Source organism: Girardinichthys multiradiatus, chromosome 22 (genome assembly GCF_021462225.1).
Source record: "Girardinichthys multiradiatus isolate DD_20200921_A chromosome 22, DD_fGirMul_XY1, whole genome shotgun sequence".
In the NCBI taxonomy this organism is placed as follows: Eukaryota; Metazoa; Chordata; class Actinopteri; order Cyprinodontiformes; family Goodeidae; genus Girardinichthys; species Girardinichthys multiradiatus.
In genome coordinates, this window is record NC_061814.1 from 27,949,066 (window position 1) to 27,970,223 (window position 21,158).

The following is a 21,158-nucleotide window of genomic DNA, read 5'->3' on the forward strand; positions in this document are numbered from 1 at the left end:
TCAGAAAGAAAGACAGGTTGTCTTAATTTCCCTTTTGTGTGATCACTGGGTACTAACAGCAGATCATACTTGCCTTTATAGTAGTTCTCGATCGGCGGGTACTCGCAATCAGATAGTAGTCAACTCTAGATCCAAGTTTGAAGAATTTGTGCAGCTTGCCAGCAAGTCGGACATTCACGGTTCCTCCCATGCACGCCCCTCTGGGAGAGTCGCAAGGTAGAGAACTAGATGGAGCGAAGAAATTGATTTTGTCAGTGGTTGCTTGACATTAAAGAGATTCCAGCTGTGACTCTTCCTTCCTGAGCTGCACTAAGTGTAGTTTAAAAACTGTGTTAGAAGTGAAGTTTCCAAGCAGCATTTTTGTTTGTGTACAGATTAGAGTCCATGTTTTACCCATGCTTTAATCTTTAGATGAATTAATTTTCATTTGTAAGTAATCAAAATGATCACGTTTTTCCAAAACCAGGGACATTTGTTCAGTCATGCACATTAAAGTCATCTAAAGAAGATGATAGTTGCTACAATTGTTATTCTATCCATTTTCCCCCTGACCTGTATCATATCAGCATTGACCTACAGACTATCGTGTCCTCTTTCATTTCAGATGGAAAATATCAGACTTGAAGGGGCACAGACAGATTTTTTCGTGGGCTCAAAAGGAAAATTGGTAGAAGCTAAGACGACGGCTGAAAGGAGAGGTCTGTTCTCGGTTTGTGAGCTGCACATTAAAGAGCCTGATGAGCAGCTCAGTCCTACTGGAAAAGAAGCAGGAAAATCTTTTGGTACCACTGACAGGAACATTGAAGTGTTTCAAGCTTGTATGTAAAGCATTAAATGCCATTGTTTCTGCTAAGTCACAGACCAGCAATGCTAAGTATGAATAAAAAGCTGATGATCACGTTATCAGAATAAGTAAATGGATGATTTTGTATGGCTGCTAACAATTTCAGGCATTAAAAGTGAAAAAGAGATGATTCAACAGCCATAAACTGAAGATTTCAGATGTCATAAGTTTAACCACTCATAATTCTTTGTAATCTTTATTACATAATAAAACTGCTGTCCATTGGTCTCTGGTTAACTGTTCGATACTTTCGTCTGATACTTTTCCGTCTGTTGTAATGCATTCTTGTCAACTTAAAAGAGGTTCAGAAATGTGATAGAGGTTTCTTTTTTAAGTAGTTAAATATGGATCTGGATCTCGCAGACAAAGGTTGTCACAATATCTCTTTAAAAGGTGAGGTGGAGGTATAAATTTATACACTTTAAAGAAAAGCACAGGGGGTAATTCACATCTGACAAATACCTGTTCAGTTGCCACAAGATTACAGGAAAGCATTAAATTGCCTAAAAGGGGCTTATGAAACTCTTTATTCAAAATAGCTCATAGACAGCTCATAGTGCAGCAGAGGTTATCCCATCCTTTAATCAAGAGACTTCCAGCCTCCACCACAGAACATTGCATACTTATAAAATATGAAATATTTGTATTGTACACATATCTTAAAATTAATAATAGAATGTTTAGTTGTGATATTGATCATTTTGCTTTTATAATAATTAACAATAATTGCCCAGGAATGAAGAGTAAACAGCAAGTCAAGTAACATAAATGAAAAGACAACAGGGACATTCATTCATTAACTTAGAAACCATGTTTTAAGAAAACCACCTCCAGGAAAGAGCAACAGTAGAGGCAATGCTCTTAAAGGGATCCACGAAGTAAAAAAGCAAGACTAGTTTTCCTACAACTTAAACAAAAGATTTAGTGTAGGAGCCATTCTTCACTACTGCATTCACCAAGCTCAAGCAGCACACATGCTGCTAGGTGGCCAGGAAACCAGCGTTATACTGTGTTCATCAAAGGCAGGAGTGAAAACAATGTGCCTTCCTGGCTGCAGAAACCTAGCAGCAACAAAAACAGAAACACTCAGAGGGAGAAGGATTCACTCACTGACATGCAAACCCTGCTGCATGTAAGAGTCAATCCCTGATGTCGTAAACCTTTAATTATGGCTCTGACTGTAGAAATGACCAAATTTAGGCAGTGTAGCTATTTTTTGTAGAATTTGTCAACTTTGACAAATCAACAAACCTAAACGCCATGTTCTGTTGTTCTCGTTTTGAAGAATTGCTAAGAGAAATGGGTCTATACCACAGAGAAACAACAAGTCATGGATTCTTAATCAAAATTTCATAGATGTGCTGATAAACCTAAAAAAGTAAAATGAGTGAAATTACTCAGTAAATTGACTTTATATGAATTGCTTGAGCCAATAACTGCTGTGGCAGTGATTTGGGAAAAACATTTCTTTTTTGTTCCAAGATTAGATTTATCCCCCCACTGAGTAAATACATTCAAATTAACTGTTTTTTTGTGTGATTATGCTGCTGCAATTATAGACATATCTATACTAAGGCTTTGTACACTTAGTATGAAGGGCGCTTTAGTAATAAATATGCCTTCATGCCATTGAATGTTTTTCTCACATCACTGGAGGGTGTACTAAATTATTTAGGTAATTCTGTGACGTCTGGATGTCCAATGGTTTATTCCTTTCTACAAGAACTGCACAGACACGCTCCAGTTCCATCACTTCATCTTTGCCCCCTTTATTTGTATCCCATGCTGTGACAGCAAGTAATACTAAAACTTTGTGATGTAGTTACCAACATATTCTGTGTCAAATAATGAGCCAGACTAAGGCTAATATGTGTCATTTGATATGGAAAACTGGTGTCTGACAGCTGCCAAGATCTTACTATTTTACTTGAAGTTGGTGATTTACAGATGTCACACTGGGTTGGCAAAGTTAGTTCTTTAGAAAGTTTTAGTGTCATTTCTTTTCATTACCTCTGTGGCTAATTATTCTCAAAACTATTGTATAGCCATGATTCCATCTGGTATTCAGCACTTCAAGAACACCAAATCCTGGACAGTGTGGCCTTATATAGAAAGAAATGCACAGGAATGTTAAATAAATGTTGAATAAGTAGATTAAAAATATATTTTTGACTGGAAGGGATGCTCTTATCTTTGTATATGGCCCGGAGGTGAGCTGTTCTTATTCCTATAAAAAATGTTTGCAGTTTTCTTCTATTAGAAAATTTGTGGAGACCATTTGCGTATTTATTAAAAAACGAGGTGTCCCTGCTTGATTCTTCTGTCAGGAAAAAATTATATGTCAGCTGGTATTATGTACTGCAACAAAACAGTGGTCTATCACATTTTATGTGTGTGCAATTCTAACACTTTGTTATTTATGAATAAATTGGATCAGCTTCCAGCAGCAGGAGCCACTTTATTCTCATATCCTTCGTTGTCAGGAGCTACTGACATGGCCAGTTTATGTTCAGAAAAATAAAAGAATAAAATGGCTGAAAAGAAAATGTAATTTTCCCATTTCACTGTACATTATTATTCAGTGATTTAATTTGCATTTTAACTGACACCTAAACAGGGTCGACACTGCTGTTAGGTTTGATTTCTGGTCCCATTTATCAAGGGTTTAGTCACCAGGACTGTGGAACTGGGAGCTCAGCAGAAGAATATAAAGAGCCTCCAGAGAGCCTCCTCCCAAGCAAGTCATCCTCATTATAGCAAGGCTTGCTGGATTGGCCTAACCAAATCCTCAGTGAGGATTATACCATCTGAATTATGATCAGATAAATGTTTTCGTTTTTCCTTAATTAGGATTTGTTTAGTCAGAATTAAATACTGAGAAAGATTATTTTAATATTTCCTGATATTAAGTTTCAGAGAGGAATGAAAATAAATAGAGAAATAGTAATATGTTGTTAAAATAGGATGTAGGAGTGAAAAACACTCCCTCTGTGGTAACTGCAGCTATTTTAGAGAGTTGTTCACTGAACATCACTTAACATCTAACTTCTATTGAGAAACTCCCACTGTGGATGGAAAACAAGAATATGCCAGAGGAAAGAGTCCAATGTCAAATATGTGCCAAAAGATTAATCTAGCATAACAAAACACAAAGATATGTGTTAGCACTAGCAAACTCCCACTGACTGCAGTAGACAGGACTTCAAGTAATCTTTAAAAGTCACAGAGGTACCAGACAGCCTTGCAGTAGAAATAAATTAGCATATATTCGAAGTTCTCAGATTTTTTTTATGCTTCTTTTATAAGAGACAAAGACTTTCATTTATGAAACTGATATTCTACCACTGTCAAGGAAGATCAACAATATACTTAATGCTGCCCTGTTGATGCATCAGCTAGTCAAAATAAACCAGTTTATTTCAATACACTCGTACCGCATGAACATTAAGTGTGCACTGCATCTCCACCAGTAAAGTGATGAAACAGGATCCTACATATTTAAGCTATCAGTCTTGCGCTGGTCACACAATTCAGTTTGATTACAATACTTTGACGTGATTCATCTAAAGACATGGTAATTTCTTAATTTCCACCAAACAACTAAAAATGGTAGTTACATTTCATTACATTTCACAGTCAGTGAGTTCAAACTCCTCTTTCATTTAATTTTTCAAAGTCAGCCAGAAGTTTATTTTAAAAGTTACAGATTTTAAGCAGACATATGGCTGGTTGACCTAATTATTGTTAACCTTTGTGTACATTAAATATATACATTTTGTTTTATTTTCTCCGATGCATATAATTTAGAGAACAGCCGGTAAAGAGGGCACCTCTTTACCGGCTGTTCTCTAAATTATATGCTGTCTGTAAGAAATAGCGAGTTACTTTTCTTGCAGTCCTTACTACTTAATATCAAGCAACACAACATATGTGATAAAGGGCTTGTTGCATCATTTAAGTGCATCTGAAGTAGAATTGGAAAACATGACACTCCTGCACTCCTTAGCAAATATGTTTTTCATCTTGTAAGAACGGACGCAGCAGAGATGTAAAAACACCATGCTACACTGTAAATTGGTTTTTGTACATTTTTCATTAAGTTTTTGGCAGCTGGATGCCAGTAAGTTGATCGATCAAACAGCGTACTGCATGCACAGTTCCACACATGATGTCTGCGGCCCCATGGCGTAATTTGTCATAATTCACTTTTGAGGATTTGTATTCAAAGCAAAGAATCAACATCAATTTATTGGAGATTCATGTTTATATGGTTGAAACTCTGCATAATTTCAATTTGTATTCTCACAGATCAAATGCAGATTTCCCAATTATGTTTCATTTGACTTTAAGGAAAAATACAAATCTTAAAATGATGCACATCTACTGACTTACATTTCAGATATCAGGTTTATGAATGCAGTTTCATTGACATAAAACTTACCTAATATAATTTGCTGTGTAATCTTTGTAAGTGTGGATTAATGGGGTTGTTACCGACAACTGGTGTGAATTGTATTCCAGTCAATAAGCTGATCTCAAAAAGCCTCTTACGCCTAACGTTTTACATAATAGTCTCTCTGTAACCCTTATGAACTTATATTATAAACCATTAATATGATGCCACTTCTTTTCTTCTCTGGTGAGAAAAATACATGCTGCATTTTACCTGTGGCCTGAACAACCATTGGTCTCCAGCAGCCAGCCTGTATGTGCAATTTGTAGGTGAGGGTGTTTCTCTCCAGCTCAGAGCCCTACTCCATGGGAAGAATAACTTACACACATGTAATAGGTCTAAGCCCAGCACAGTTCTGGGCCCTTTTTTTAAGTGTGGATTGCCCATATCCGGAACTTGGTGATATCCGTTTTGTTGCGACCAGAGCATTGGCACGGCCCAATTTACATAGAAACAACAAAGCAGCACAAAGCAGAACAACAAATTAGGGTTATCATGAGACTTTTGCAAGTGGTCCTGGATATGCTGCAACAGTAAATATGAACCACAACAATCTCCCCATGGACATTTATGCATGCTTGAAACATTCAGGGAACTCTCTCCGAATTATGAAAGAAAAGTGCACTGCATTCTTGATGCACCCGAGATTACCTCTCCAAGATGCTGCAGAGAAATTCTGCTTTATGCCTTATTATTAATATTGCCTTACACTTAATGCAAAAACATTGTAGATTTTATCTTGGACTGAAATTAAAGAAGAGTTTTAATATATGTATTATTTTGTGTGGCTTGGTTTAAAATGTATAAAATTAAGAATTTGGGATCAACATATTTTTGTTTTTAGCCAAAATTCTTAAAATTCATGTCAGTAAACATTAATTCTAAGAAGGGAAAGGCATCGGAAATTTGTATGCATTAATCAACCTCTGCTGATGCCTCAGTTGTTCATTCCTCGACTACACCGCCCATTACTATATTAGCATAGTGTGGGTAATGTAGACTTTCTAAAATGTTATCAGATTTCACATTTTTCATACCTTTAGTGTATTATATTGCATTGTATCATCTAGATTATGCTCAAAGTTTATGCTGCAAATTCTAAATTACTGTACTTTATGTAATGCTTTAGTGTCAAGTCCATATTATAATGCAGATTAAAAAAAAATTAGTCGAAGATATGTTTGAAAAGCATTTACTTGATATTATGTGATTGCAAAATTTCTGCTTGTCTCTAATATGAATACGTTTGATCTTTTATCAGTCTGAGCTTAATCTCCTTTATAGCACTAAAACAGGTGTTTAAAAGGTCACATTTGGACAACTATAAGGATTGTGCCATTTCAGATTTCCTTGATTCTATGTGGCTCCTTTGTTACGTAGAATCAAATGACATAATTTTGACATGCATCAAGCAGTGGATAGGTATTAGATGCCTAGCACTAAAAAGTAAATGGTCTGTGCAACATTTTACTGCATCTTTTAACATCATCTATATTCCATAAAGTGGTTTGAAATGTGTTCCTTAATTGTCCTTTTATTCACCCACAGAGAGCACAAAAAGCACTTAGTATTCTGTGCATCTACCCACAATATGCTACACCATTCTATTTATAATGGATATTCTTACATGTACACATTAGGACTAAGTAAGGTTCTCAAGGAGATTGGTACTGAGGACCAAACCACTGGACATTTGATAGAAGGACAAACATGCTAAAAGCCCTCTAATGACAAAAGCAAACAGTTAATTATTATGTAAGCAGTGCCATAATGCATGCACCGTAACCCACAGATATGTCTGACCAATAAATACATTTTCATGACTGTTAAAATGCTTTGGTACCCTGGACAAAAAAACAAAAAACAAAATCTGAATAGTGTGTGTTTCCACAAAGAAGGGGGCTACTAGAAGAATCTGTCAACGCTTATTTGTAACAAAATTTCCTCTGTCTTTAATGTGACATCATTCTGAAGGAATCTTGACAAGGACAATTGTTTCCTGCAGATGACTAACATTAACTTTAGAAAACAACAGGCTCCGACTGTTTTTCACATGTCACTTTCTCTGTTTCTTTCACAAAAGCCTTATTTCTATCATACAGGCTGTGGATCTGTGCAGTTATAAATTTGATAAGTGATATTTAATTCTTTGTCATGTCAGATGCACTCACAGTGTTTCTAATTATTGTTCAGCTAATGTTGCACAAACTGCCTTTATGGTTAGTGATCTGATGTTCACTCTGAAATGTTTATTTTCGTGACAAAGTGATGGCTGGACATTCTCCTTCAGGATTTTCCATCAGAAGAGCAGAATTCATTGTTCAATCAGGTAGAGCAAGTTGTCCAGGTGCTGGAGAAGAAAGAAAGCCCCAAACCTTGGCACAACTATGTACCTTTTTTGACTGAAAGTGTGATTTTCTTTACCTTTCATGCTGTGTTCATTTTATGCAAGTTTTTCGTTTTTTATTATTTAATCGTGGTCACTGACCTTATATGGGGTAAGTGAAACCTGCAGTATTTTAGAGGTTGTTCTTGGCTCTTTTGTGATCTGAATGAGTTGTTGATACGTTGGAGCAATTTTGGTCAGCTAGCCAATCTTAGGAAGTAGCTTTGTTCCATGTTTTATCCATTTATGGATAATGCCTGTCACTGATTTACTGGATTCCCAAATCCTTAGAAATTTATTTGTAACCCTTTCTAGACTGTTGATTAGTTAATTACAGTTATTTGTGATTTTACAAAGGGGCAATTACTTTTTAACATGGTCATGGGGGTTTGAATACCTTTTTCCTTTTTCATAAAATAATAATTTCAAAATTGCATTTTATATAGGTGTTTATGTTCATTTTATATTTTCTCAGGTCTCTCAAAGCATGAGCCCCTTCGGATATGACCTGTTTTCTATATTTGCAGCTGGACCTCCAGTACTCAGTTTGTTAAACTCCAGAAGTTTCCTGTTGACAGCACTCGCATCAGGCTCATCTCATGATGGAATGAGTCTGCCTTCGATGTAGGATTGAAAACCTTGTAACCCGATGTAAAAATAACAACCTGGAGCTCAATACCGTCAAAGCTGTCAAAATGATTTTAGACTTTAGGAAGAGCCCAGCCTTACCTGTTCTCATCAACCTAAGTGAAATTCAACCAGTCAAAAGAAACTGATTTTTATGGGTCCAACATTGAGTCCATCCTCTTCTCGTCCATCACTGTCTGGTACATTGCTGCCACTCTCAGGGACAAACGGAGGCTCTGATGCGTCATTCAATTTGCAGAGAAAGCAAAGCAATTTGGCCAATTTACAAAACATGCATGTCTCCGGGACTCTTAGATTGGCAGGAAAAGAGTGGCCACCCACTCTGGTCATTAACTTTTTGTCACTTTATTCTGAGACGAGGTTGGGGCCCATCAGGACATAAATCTTACAACACAGGAAAACATGCAGTCACCACTCCCACTTAACTGTTCGGACCCTACACACTCAGGTGTCACAGCATGCACAATGTATTTATATATTTATATTTTATTATTATTGTTAGTTTTATGACTCCTCAAGTGTTTATTTATGTTTTCTTAAATTAGGGGTGTCAAAACGTTTTTACAAATGGACCAAAGTCAATGTTAGTCCCGGGCACTCAATACTAAACTAAGGAAGCAATTTTTTAATTCAAAAATAATTAGGTACTCAGAAAGTTTTTATAGCAAAGGAATGTGTAAATCATTGTAGATCCAGAACTTAAAAAGGGTTAAAAAGCATTCTCCTTGCAAATTTGGGGTTGACTTAAAAATGTTTTTAAGTTAAGTTAATTCTCGGCAATCAGTAAATAGGATTTGTGACACTTTTTTGAGTCACATGTGTTGCAATTAGATACGTTTAATAAATAAAATTAAAAGCAGATTGGTGTGAACCAAAGTCTGCAGATAAATTTGGTCCTTGTTACTATGAAATTAAAGTGCAAAAAGTGAAGTTATTGAAAGACAAATACTGTACGTTGTACCCAATGTCTTCCCTTATATGAAGATTTTAATTGGTTGGTAATAATATTGCCCTAATTAAAAATAAAATTTGTGAAAGTTGTTTTTTTATGTGGTTATAATTTTAAATCCATTCATGTATTTAGTTGTGCAGCCCATTGATCCACTGTTACATTATTCTTATTTTGAGCCTCAGATCTGGACCTACTAAAAATATAAACAATAACAGTGAATCCTATGCAGCAAATGTGTGTATTCCATATTGCACTGAGGAACATGATTCTTAAAAGTATGTTTTTTTATAGCTTAATCCTTAAAGACAATCAAACCCGTTTATATTTAGTTAACACTGTTGAATAACATATTTCACAGTTTTAAAGGCTATGCAGAACTCAGATATTAATACACCACAGCTATCTAAACACATACCTTGTAAATAGCAGCTTTGGCTGTTGTTTTGATCACTAAGGAGGTGATAGGCTGCAGTTCATTGATAAAGAGAAGCCAAACACCTCACCTCTAAGCTGCATGCATTAATCCTTTGTTAAAGAATAAAAAAAAACAGTATTTGCCAGCATTTGGAAAATAAGCATAACAGAAGGTGCCTTTGTAGATGCGGGTTGCAAAAGGTGACTGATGACAGCAATCCTTGAAGTGCTCCTAATTTCTTATGATTTGCTTAAAAAGAACTGAACTTTTCATAGTATCTTTCAACATGGCCTTCATCAATACTTCATGAGGCCTTTGTAAAAATTGTTGTTTCACTTTGACTACTTTCAGACCCATTTTTAGTCCACTTATTATTCATCTGGAGTACATTATTTTCTAGAAATGACAGGAATTCTTTCGTCCTCCACTTAGCCAATTCATCAGAACACACTGCACAACAAGCTGCCAGCATCAGCGCTGTTCTCAGGTTTCCTTTACAGTTATTGTTCCCTTCTTTCTTTCGCAGGATAAAGTATTTTGCTTCTTTATGTCATACAGTCCTTTAACAAGTTTTTATCGGGATGTCTTTGTATTCTACTTTAGATCACTGTGTTGAACAAAACAGGACGTATTTGATAATAATATAAGGATATGTTCTTTTCTTAACACTATTTTTACAGACGTGTTAAGATGTTTAAAACAAAATAATTTATGTTCCATCAGTATTTTGAAGCATAAAATCAAAAATAATTATGTTATTGGCTTGTCTGCTATTAGTGGTTAGCATCAAAACAATTAGCAAGTCATCACCCACCCTGCTACTAGATTGTGATCAACACAATCTGGGCTCCGAAACAAATGAGCAGCGACATAAAACTATCATGTTCAAAAGGTTTAACTTGATGTAAAGGCGGAGATACACTTAGAAACATTTCTTATGATTATAAGAAGATTTGCTGTCTGATAATGAAAAAAGTTTAATTGTCCTGCAGAAGCCAGTTATCTGAACAGAGTGGGATCTGGGAAAAAGTTTGTTGTGCCCCAGCGATGGTTAAAAACATGGACTGAACTTTATAAGAATAAAGATGCTGGTAGGAAACTGCATCTTTAAATACAGCATTAACCTACTTTTAGCCCAGCCCAGGAAGGAGTCACAGCTGAAATCCCGAGGGTATAGCTGCAGGGTGTAAGTGGGAGGTCCGATGTTGTGGGAGTGTTGTTTGCACAAACGATAATTGGTTCGTTGATTTCCCCTGTTTAATACCCATTTTTTCCTTCTGTCTTTTTCGGTCTTGCTCCCTAAGGGATGGGTTAAATGCAGAGGACAATTTCTCCATTGTGAGATTAATATTATTAATTATTATTTTAAGAGCGTCGTGCGCAGGTTGGTCATGATGTGGGGGGCTGCTTTGTATTTATTGACAGTTGGCGGCTCTGTGACAATGACTGCAGCTTTGCTTTCTTTACATTTAAGAAAACCGGCTTGTGTAATATTAAAAAAAAAAAATTGACCCAGTCAAATGTGGGAGTCTTTTTCAATTTGTGGGACACTGGGACAGAAATGAAAAATGCTATACATGCTGCAGGGAGATGGCATCAAACAAGCTTGCGTGTATTTATATACATAAATACACTGAAATTCGTCCGTATTATATTGTTTTTAAATGTTCTTCCTTTTTATACATGATTATTCTATAATTTAACTATTATTTATCCTCAATGACATAACGTTACTATAGATGCGCCTTCTACCCGTGCGGTCGCTGAAATTAATCTTTCCGTATGGTGATGATAAAGTCTATCTTATCTTATAATAATTGTGTGACTGCTAAGGAGGTTTGTCTTTATTTATTTCAGTGGATCAGCCAAACAGCTCTCTCTATTGCCACCACTTCCTCTGCTTAATACACTATTCTTTGTGAATACGGGCCCTGAAGTTTATTAATAAAGTTTATTATATAAAACATGCTTACTATCTGCTGGGCATTTTTTGGTTTTATATTTGTATATGATCATGTTCTTTTTTGGTTTTATTGTTGTATTGTATTCGTACAACGAGTGTATAATCTAAAGAGCGAGATATCAAAAATATAGATTAAATTATTGCAATCACATTTTGCTGGACTACATTGAGCATGCACAGTGATGACGTCAGATGAGTGATATTACAGAATGGATGCAAACGCATCCATCCAACAAAGTCGCTATTGCCATTTCACATATGCTAGGGACGTCCGAACAGCTACTGCAGTTATATCTTTTTGGAAATCAATGGGGAGGAAGCCCGCAAGAGAGTCTGAAACTTGCTGGCGAGACTAACTTTGAAGAATCCCAGGGAATCAGTTGTCTACGATCTCATGTTAGCGTATACGTCGATCGAGGACAACACAAGTTAAGTAATGATCTGTCGTTAGTGAATCCGGTGTTCATGAAAAGGAGCAATTAGGACCATCTATCATCAATCTTTCTTTATAAGCCTGTGCAAAAAATGGAGCCAGAAGTTCTTAAGAAGAAACGATGTCTCTAATCGAAGCAGGTTTCCCCACGGCCTGGAGAAGAAGGCATCAAAACCGTAAAATGATGCCATTTTGAATTCTTTGGATGGCATCAAATGATCGGGATGATAATGCCCTCCAGAATGTTAACATCGACAACAACATTTTGGATATTCTAAGAGCTATTGAGCACCATGTCCGCATGGAATATGGTGTCTGGCATAACCATTGGGGTTATTGCTGTTATGTTTTCTGTGTCACCCAGCACAGTTTACTGCGGTCAAGTGAGTCGACAGACATGGCAGTCGACGTTAGCTCTCTGTTAAAGATTAGCTTCATGCATACAAGGTGCATTACGGTAATAGAGGAGACTAGACGCCAATTTATGGAGGACCGATCCTGACAAAATTAAAAATAAAAGCAGAAATATATATATTTTGTTTTTCCTTTTGCTTAGACATGTGTTTTCATCAAGAAATCTACAGGGGTTGGACAATTAAACTGAAACAGCTGTCATTTTAGTGTGGGAGGTTTCATGGCTAAATTGGACCAGCCTGGTAGCCAGTCTACATTAATTGCACATTGCACCAGTAAGAGCAGAGTGTGAAGGTTCAATTAGCAGAGTAAGAGCACAGTTTTGCTCAAAATATTGAAATGCACACAACATTATGGGTGACATACCAGAGTTCAAAAGAGGACAAATTGTTGGTGCACGTCTTGCTGGCGCATCTGTGACCAAGACAGCAAGTCTTTGTGATGTATCAAGAGCCACAATATCCAAGGTAATGTCAGCATACCACCAAGAAGGACGAACCACATCCAACAGAATTAACTGTGGACGCAAGAGGAAGCTGTCTGAAAGGGATGTTCGGGTGCTAACCCGGATTGTATCCAAAAAACATAAAACCATGGCTGACCAAATCACGGCACAATTAAATGTGCACCTCAACTCTCCTGTTTCCACCAGAACTGTCCGTCGGGAGCTCCACAGGGTCAATATACACAGCCGGGCTGCTATAGCCAAACCTTTGGTCACTCATGCCAATGCCAAATGTTGGTTTCAATGGTGCAAGGAGCACAAATCTTGGGCTGTGGACAAAGTGAAACATGTATTGTTCTCTGATGAGTCCACCTTTACTGTTTTCCCCACTTCCGGGAGAGTTACAGTGTGGAGAAGCCCCAAAGAAGCGTACCACCCAAACTGTTGCATGCCCAGAGTGAAGCATGGGGGTGGATCAGTGATGGTTTGGGCTGCCATATCATGGCATTCCCTTGGCCCAATACTTGTGCTAGATGGGCGCGTCACTGCCAAGGACTACCGAACCATTCTTGCACCATGTGCATCCAATGGTTCAAACATTGTATCCTGAAGGCGGTGCCGTGCATCAGGATGACAATGCACCAATACACACAGCAAGACTGGTGAAAGATTGGTTTGATGAACATGAAAGTGAAGTTGAACATCTCCCATGGCCTGCACAGTCACCAGATCTAAATATTATTGAGCCACTTTGGGGTGTTTTGGAGGAGCGAGTCAGGAAACGTTTTCCTCCACCAGTATCACGTAGTGACCTGGCCACTATCCTGCAAGAAGAATGGCTTAAAATCCCTCTGACCACTGTGCAGGACTTGAATATGTCATTCCCAAGACAAATCGACGCTGTATTGGCCGCAAAAGGAGGCCCTACACCATACTAATAAATGATTGTGGTATAAAACCAGGTGTTTCAGTTTCATTGTCCAACCCCTGTATATATGACAGATAGATAGATAGATAGATAGATAGATAGATAGATAGATAGATAGATAGATAGATAGATAGATAGATAGATAGATAGATAGATAGATAGATAGATAGATAGATAGATAGATAGATAGATAGATAGATAGATAGATAGATAGATAGATAGATAGATAGATAGATAGATAGATAGATAGATAGATAGATAGATAGATAGATAGATAGATAGATAGATAGATAGATAGATAGATAGATAGATAGATAGATAGATAGATAGATAGATAGATAGATAGATAGATAGATAGATAGATAGATAGATAGATAGATAGATAGATAGATAGATAGATAGATAGATAGATAGATAGATAGATAGATAGATAGATAGATAGATAGATAGATAGATAGATAGATAGATAGATAGATAGATAGATAGATAGATAGATAGATAGATAGATAGATAGATAGATAGATAGATAGATAGATAGATAGATAGATAGATAGATAGATAGATAGATAGATAGATAGATAGATAGATAGATAGATAGATAGATAGATAGATAGATAGATAGATAGATAGATAGATAGATAGATAGATAGATAGATAGATAGATAGATAGATAGAGAGAGAAAAATAAGTATTTGAACACCCTGCGACTTTGCAAGATCTCCAACTTAGAAATCATGGAGGGGTCTGAAACTTTCATCTTAGGTGCACGTCCACTGTGAGAGACATAATCTAAAAAAAAATGATTTTTTAAATACTTTATTTGTGTGTTACTGCTGCAAATAAGTATTTGAACACCTGCCAATCAGCAAAAATTCTGGCCCTCAAAGACCTGTTAGTCCGCCTCTAAAAAGTCCACTGTGAAAAAAAAAAATATTATTATGATTATATTATATATTTATTTATTATATAATAATCATAGAGCAGATATTCTGTTTTATAGACAGAGGTGTGTAAAAAGAAGAAAGGTCTCCCCAGCATAAAATAACCTCACCAAATCAAATGCTAAAAATTAAAATTTCATTCTCCCCAATCTGTCTTATCGTCAGAAATGATGAGAAGGGAGCCAGAGGAGGAAGTACTGTGAGTTGCCAGGGTAACTGTAATAACGCCATCTATATATTGACCAAAAAATGTTTATGAATCCAGCTGACAGATCTAAAAAGTACTTTGGTCAGTATTAATCAACACTCATTACCTTTGCAGTAATTATGCAGTATTGCCTAGTATGAAATACAAAATGGCAATTCAACTATAATTTGTCCCCTCTTTACTGTATAAATTGACTTTAATTTAAAGGTGAAATAAAGTCATGATTAGATGTTGAAAAAGTCAACAAAAAGAAGGGATATGAGATCTTAGTTTTTGAAATAGTAGCTGTTAAAAACGTGTGTAATCAGTTTAGATTATATGAACAATCTACTTTAAGCTGCCCCTGTAATTACCTTTAGATCAATAGTTGTTAGTCTTTGTTAGGGTTTTTTTTGTTCTTTTATCTTGTTTTCTTTGCTTAATTAACCATGAGTGAATACATACTATTTTGAATTACAGTTTTCTGTCACAAGCATGATTCACCACTGCATACAGGTAGAGTGGGCTCACCATGCAGTCTGTTTTAAATCCCTGATCTTAGTTCATGCTCTCAGACAAGATGTCTCCTGACTTCCTTGTCCTTCTATAAATCCTAGCCTTATGAACTCACAATTCATACTGTATGTCAACAGTCTTCAGCAATTTTGCCTATGTTCTTTGCTGTCTTGAGCAAGCCTAGAAACTAGATATCTGCATAAACAGTATAAAGACACACAATTTAAGGGTTTGAAGAAGTCCTGTTCTCTTATGAGAGCATGAGTGTCTCACCCCTGAGAGCTCCTCCTATATTCCCTCATCAGGAGCTTGAATGTTATCACTGCAGTCCTGAATGGGTCATTGTTCTACTGCGAGAAGCTTTGGAAAGTACCCAAGACTGAAGAAGCCTTTTGGATGAGAGGTGAAACGACTTCAAGAAACAAGAGAAGTACAGTTGCTTTCTACTTAAACATTTAGGTTTGTCAGGTCCTGGATGACTGAAAATCTACACCAAGTCATACAGAGTAGAGGCAATGCCACAGAATGCTGAAATATGTATATAAACTTCTGACTTTGATGAATGTAATAAAAATAAACTCCTCATTATGGTGGAATTTAGAGAACATAAATAATTTTGGAAATCCTAACTGACCTAAAACAGTCTGATTCAGTGTGTCACAGAACGAGGAAAAAAATGCTTGTAAATATCTGATTTCACCAATGAAAGCAGGGCTACGACTTGTGAGCGCTTTTGCAGTCATGCCACAGACTAACTGATAGCAAAGAATAAACAAGCACCAAGATCAGCTGAGCAAGAACTTGTTGGATGATATTTTAAAATAACTTTGTATAAGGCAGTTCTAGCCAGAAAAGAAAGGATAATGATGTGGTCTGGGAATAAGATAAGGATATCTGTCTGGCACTGAGGATGAGGTCTTGTTTAAGGTTAGAGGGTCTGAAGAACTCCCTGTGGGACAACAGACCTCAGCCCTTTTCTCTGTATGTGTTCACACCTCAAATAGTAATGTAGTAACATCACCAGCTGTTGCTTGATAACCGAGTCTATGCTTCTTTCTTTGTAGCTGCATTAAACAGGATGAATATCCTTGTTTTTACCTCTTATGCTAAAGTGAAAAGTGAAGGAAAATGCTGTTGCCCTCGTTATTTTTAGAACGAATCTGTCACCTATTAGATAACACACTTAGGAAAGTATAATATGCCTTCAAAAGCACAAAAGCTGCTCCATGTCTTGGCTTCACTTCTTACCACATTAGAATCTGTTTACAGGAATAGTTTAAAGACTTTTCAGATGCCAAAACACTGTGGGATGACGACATTAAAACATTAGAAAAAGTAAAACAGCAACCATTGAGTCATCTTTCAATGTCATAAGAGTGCAATGTATACTCTGAAGACAGGGAAGAGGATTTTGTTTTTGCTTTTTTTTAACAGTACCCCCTGTTGTGTTCTAAATGTGTTAATGAAACAATCCCCTTGCAATTTATGCAGGATGCGTTTTTAAGCAGATCTAATTTTGGCCAAAACCAAAATCCCGTTTGTATGATTCATTGTTGGAGACTTAAAGCAAAACACAGTGTTCTGGCAGAGAGGTGATAGAAGAAGAGGTCTCTGAACAGATAATGGCTACCAAGCAAGTTTGTCACCCTAGGTTTGCCTGAATCTTATGGATGTTTTGCTGTGCATTTTATTTTTTAATACACGTTTATTTTGAGTATCCAAATTTATTTGCATTCATCTGAGAAAGACATAAAATCCGAAAAACAAAACAAATAAAACAATCTGTGGTTTAAACACAGCTTTGTAACAATGGGCCTGCACCCAACAGCTAATCTTTGATGTTCTTTGTAGCAAGTGTTCTCAGCTAACAGAATAAGTTAGTAATGCTCTTTGAGATATCAACTTTCCTAACCTGTAGCACAACTTAAAAGGAATTTCACTTATGACTTATTTCATTTTCTTTCATTTTCATATTTATTAATTTGTTATTCATTAAAATCAATTGTAAATCAAAAATACGCTTGGGGCTCGATTTTAACTTGAGTCAGATGAGCTCATCTTTTTATTCTTAATTTGAGGCAAATCTGTGTTTAGATCAACTCTGGAATCTATTTTGTTAAAAGTTATTTCTGTTAGATAGCTCTCCTATAAATGTTGAATCACCTAAATCAGCCAAGAGAGTTAACGTTTGGCATGTAGGCTCTGATCTCATCACTCCATGCCCATGTTACACAATATACTGTTTTTTATGCCTGATGTTGCAGAAAAAACACTTTCCAAAAGTTTTATTTTTGTATCTTCAGTCTAGAGAACATTTTTCCAAAAGGTTTGAGGATCATCATTTGTTTTGCTGGCAGATGTGAGACAGATCTTTGTGTTCTTGTAGGTCAGCATTGGTTTTTACCTCAGAACTCTCATGGTGTTATTTTTGCCTTTTTATTAATGTTAAATGAATCATGAACACTGACTTTAACTGAAGTGTGACAACAAATCAAAAAACCTGACCAAGGGCTAGTATAACACCAGTGGTGGATTTTCTTTTGATAGATTTGATACATACTCAAAATGTCCTAGGGGAATGCAAAAAAGTTTAAATCAAATTTTCTCATGTAGGTTATGTGGTTATTGTGGCCATAAAAAAAAGCTGTGCACATAGGATACCTGTTCTATGATGTCCCCATGCTTTAATTTTTATACGCATTGTGTATCAATCTATTTCACATGACACAGATGAAGATTTAATACTATTTCATAAGACACAGATTAAAATTTAATAACTATTTTTCTTCCACTTTGCAGATGGAAGCCTTAGTAGAATACATAGACATCTACCATTAGAGCTCCACAGCCATTGTTCAATGCTGTGTGGATTTGTAATTGTTCTGGTGTTACTGAGAGGTGCAGGGTCAGTGAACCATTAGGCTTTATAAAAGGCCCACGTTCAGTCAACGTGGCCAGTGGTCCTGTTGGTCAGTAATTACATCCAAGCCAGATGGCCTGCTTGTTGAACCAAGCGAGAGGAGGGGACAGATAATGAGGCACTAAAGTTAACAGTAACTGTTTTTATAGCATTCTGTTTATTCATTGTAAGAATTGGCAAGTAATGCTGTAGTTTTCCACTATATAAGATTGTGGTCTCACCACATTTAAACAGTTAACAAACCCCAAGCTACCATGTACAAACCACTGTGTAAAGTGTTTCAACTATGTCCAATAAACAGGTTAAACAGCTCTTCTTATTGTTTTTAAAAGGCAACTCAACGGAGAACTACAAATTAAGCTGTGTGTGTTTCACAGCAATTGCAGGAGATACTGTCAAACCTATGTTTTACATCCGTTGTCATTTTGATCATGCTGTTTTTATGGATTTTAAATAATACTCTTCATACTTTAGGAATTATAATAATAAGTAGGTTGACATTCCGGAGTCTGTTGTGAAGTCTGTAGAGGCTGCAAATCATCCCAATGAAAGGTATTGCACAAAATGACAAATAATATGGCTTTGAAACAAACCCTTTGTTTCCTCACGGCTTGATTAGATCCATGTTTACCTAAATGTCAGTTCTGCAGGTTAACTGACTTGCTAAGACCTGCCAGAGGGAGCTGAGAACAGCCTGAAGACGGGAAGACGACAAATTGGGTGTCATAAGAGGTGACTCATAAGGAGGAACCTTCAGGAGAAAAACTCCCGTGAGTTTATCAGCACACGCCCAAGATTAAAGATGTAACCGAGCAGTACTGCAGATATCTCTTTCTTTAATGCTTTTGTGCTACAAAACACCAGAGGTGCTTGAAGCACCGTGAAGGAACAGACTGTTGAAGAGATTATTGTTACTAATCACGCTCTCGACTGAATAAGAGTGATTTCCTGCTTATTCCCTATCTTTATCAAATAACACATCAGTTTTGTATAAATTCCCACTGAAAAACATAAAAATCTTCAGCAAATTAAAAATAAAAAAATTCTGCAAGAGCATCTAAAAGTATTCAGACTTATTATTTTACTTTTATCATTAATTTACTCAGGTTGTCGAAATATAACCAAATCAGAAGATGACACAGATTCGATGCACAGAATTAGATTGAAATGAGGTTTTATTGTTCCAACTTAGGTAGACCTTGATTAGAGTTGTTAGAAGCCAGAGGATGAGGAAGCCCCAAGGATCCGAGCAGAGAGAGAGTGTTCTGGCGGTGGAAATATTTACAGTGCAGATTTCCTGAAGAAGAGTTCCATATGGCGACAGGCAGGCAGACAGATGGGCAGATCGACAGGAAGGCAGATCGACAGGAAGGCAGGACAACAAGCGATCAGGCAGGCTGACAGAAGTCCACATAACAGAGACTATGTTCCAGCAACAGACTGTGTCAGCAGCTGTCTTAAAAAGCCATGAGCTCATTAGCTGGATGAGTTGCAGCTGAGAACAATGAAGTGCCAGAACCAGCCAGCAGAGATCTCACAGTACCCTCCCCTCAACGATTGCCTCCAGGAGCTTGGTGGGTGGATTCAGGGGACTTTCCAAGACTGGCTTGATCTGTGAAACATGAAAGGTAGGATGAATGTGCATAGAAGCTGGCAACTTGAGTCTCACCGCAGAAGGGTTGATGATCCTTTCTATGACAAAAGGACCGATGAAACGGGGGGCCAACTTTCGAGTAGTATCCTTTAATTTAATATTCTTGGTGGAGAGCCAGACCTTCTGATCAATGCAGTAGACCGGTGCAGTGGAACGGTGACGGTCAGCAAACCTTTTATTCTGTTCCAAAGTGCGTAAAAGTGTCCTCCTGGTCTGACGCCAGATCTTACGACACCTGGAGATATAATGCTGAACAGAGGGGACAAAAGTGTCAGGTTCAATACTGGGGAATAATGGAGGTAGATAGCCCGGAGAAATCTCAAAGGGAGATAAACCAGTAGCAGAGGAAGTATGAATATTATGGGCATATTCTATCCAAGTGAGATGTCTACACCAGGAAGAAGGGTTGTCATTAATCACACATCTCAATGCTACTTCCAGTTCCTGATTGCATCTCTCAGTCTGCCCATTAGACTGAGGGTGGTAACCAGATGAAAGGCTTACGGTAGCACCAATAGCCCTACAGAACTCCTTCCAGACTTGTGAAATGAACTGCGGGACTCGGTCAGAGACAATATCCAAGGGCATGCCATAAATACGGAAGACATGAAGAACCAGAAGTTGAGCAGTCTCCAATGCAGACGGAAGCTTAGTTAAGGGAATAAAATGAACAGTCTTAGAGAATCTATCAACAACGGTAAAGATGACTGTGTTTCCGTCAGATGGCGGGAGACCAGTGACGAAGTCAATAGAGATGTGGGACCATGGGCGACTGGGGGTAGACAGAGGTTGAAGAAGACCGGCAGGAGGTTGATTTGAGTTCTTGTTACGGGCACATGTGGGACAAGCTGCGACAAACTCTCTAATGTCGGGATTCATAGTGGGCCACCAGAAATACCTCTTGGTAAAAGTGATCATATGATTAATCCCCGGATGACAGGTAAGTTTATTATTATGAACCCAATCCAGAACTTTATTGATGACGGAGTTCGGAACGAACAGTTTGCCTACAGGACCAGTACCTGGGTCTGGTTCAGATTGTTGTGCCTCCCTGATGTC

The 21,158-nt window shown here is 37.2% G+C and overlaps 1 protein-coding gene across 4 annotated transcripts in view; it reads left to right on the top strand.

The window, feature by feature from the left end:
- LOC124859153 (muscular LMNA-interacting protein) overlaps positions 1 to 1,086 on the top strand; it is a 56,659-nt gene extending 55,573 nt beyond the window's left edge. For all 4 annotated transcript variants that reach the window (XM_047351729.1, XM_047351727.1, XM_047351728.1 and 1 more), the window contains one exon: positions 605 to 1,086. In XM_047351729.1, the coding sequence (XP_047207685.1) occupies positions 605 to 826 (222 nt within the window). In that variant the 3' untranslated portion in view covers positions 827 to 1,086. The remainder of the gene's footprint in view (positions 1 to 604) is intronic.
- Positions 1,087 to 21,158: the final 20,072 nt, after the last annotated feature.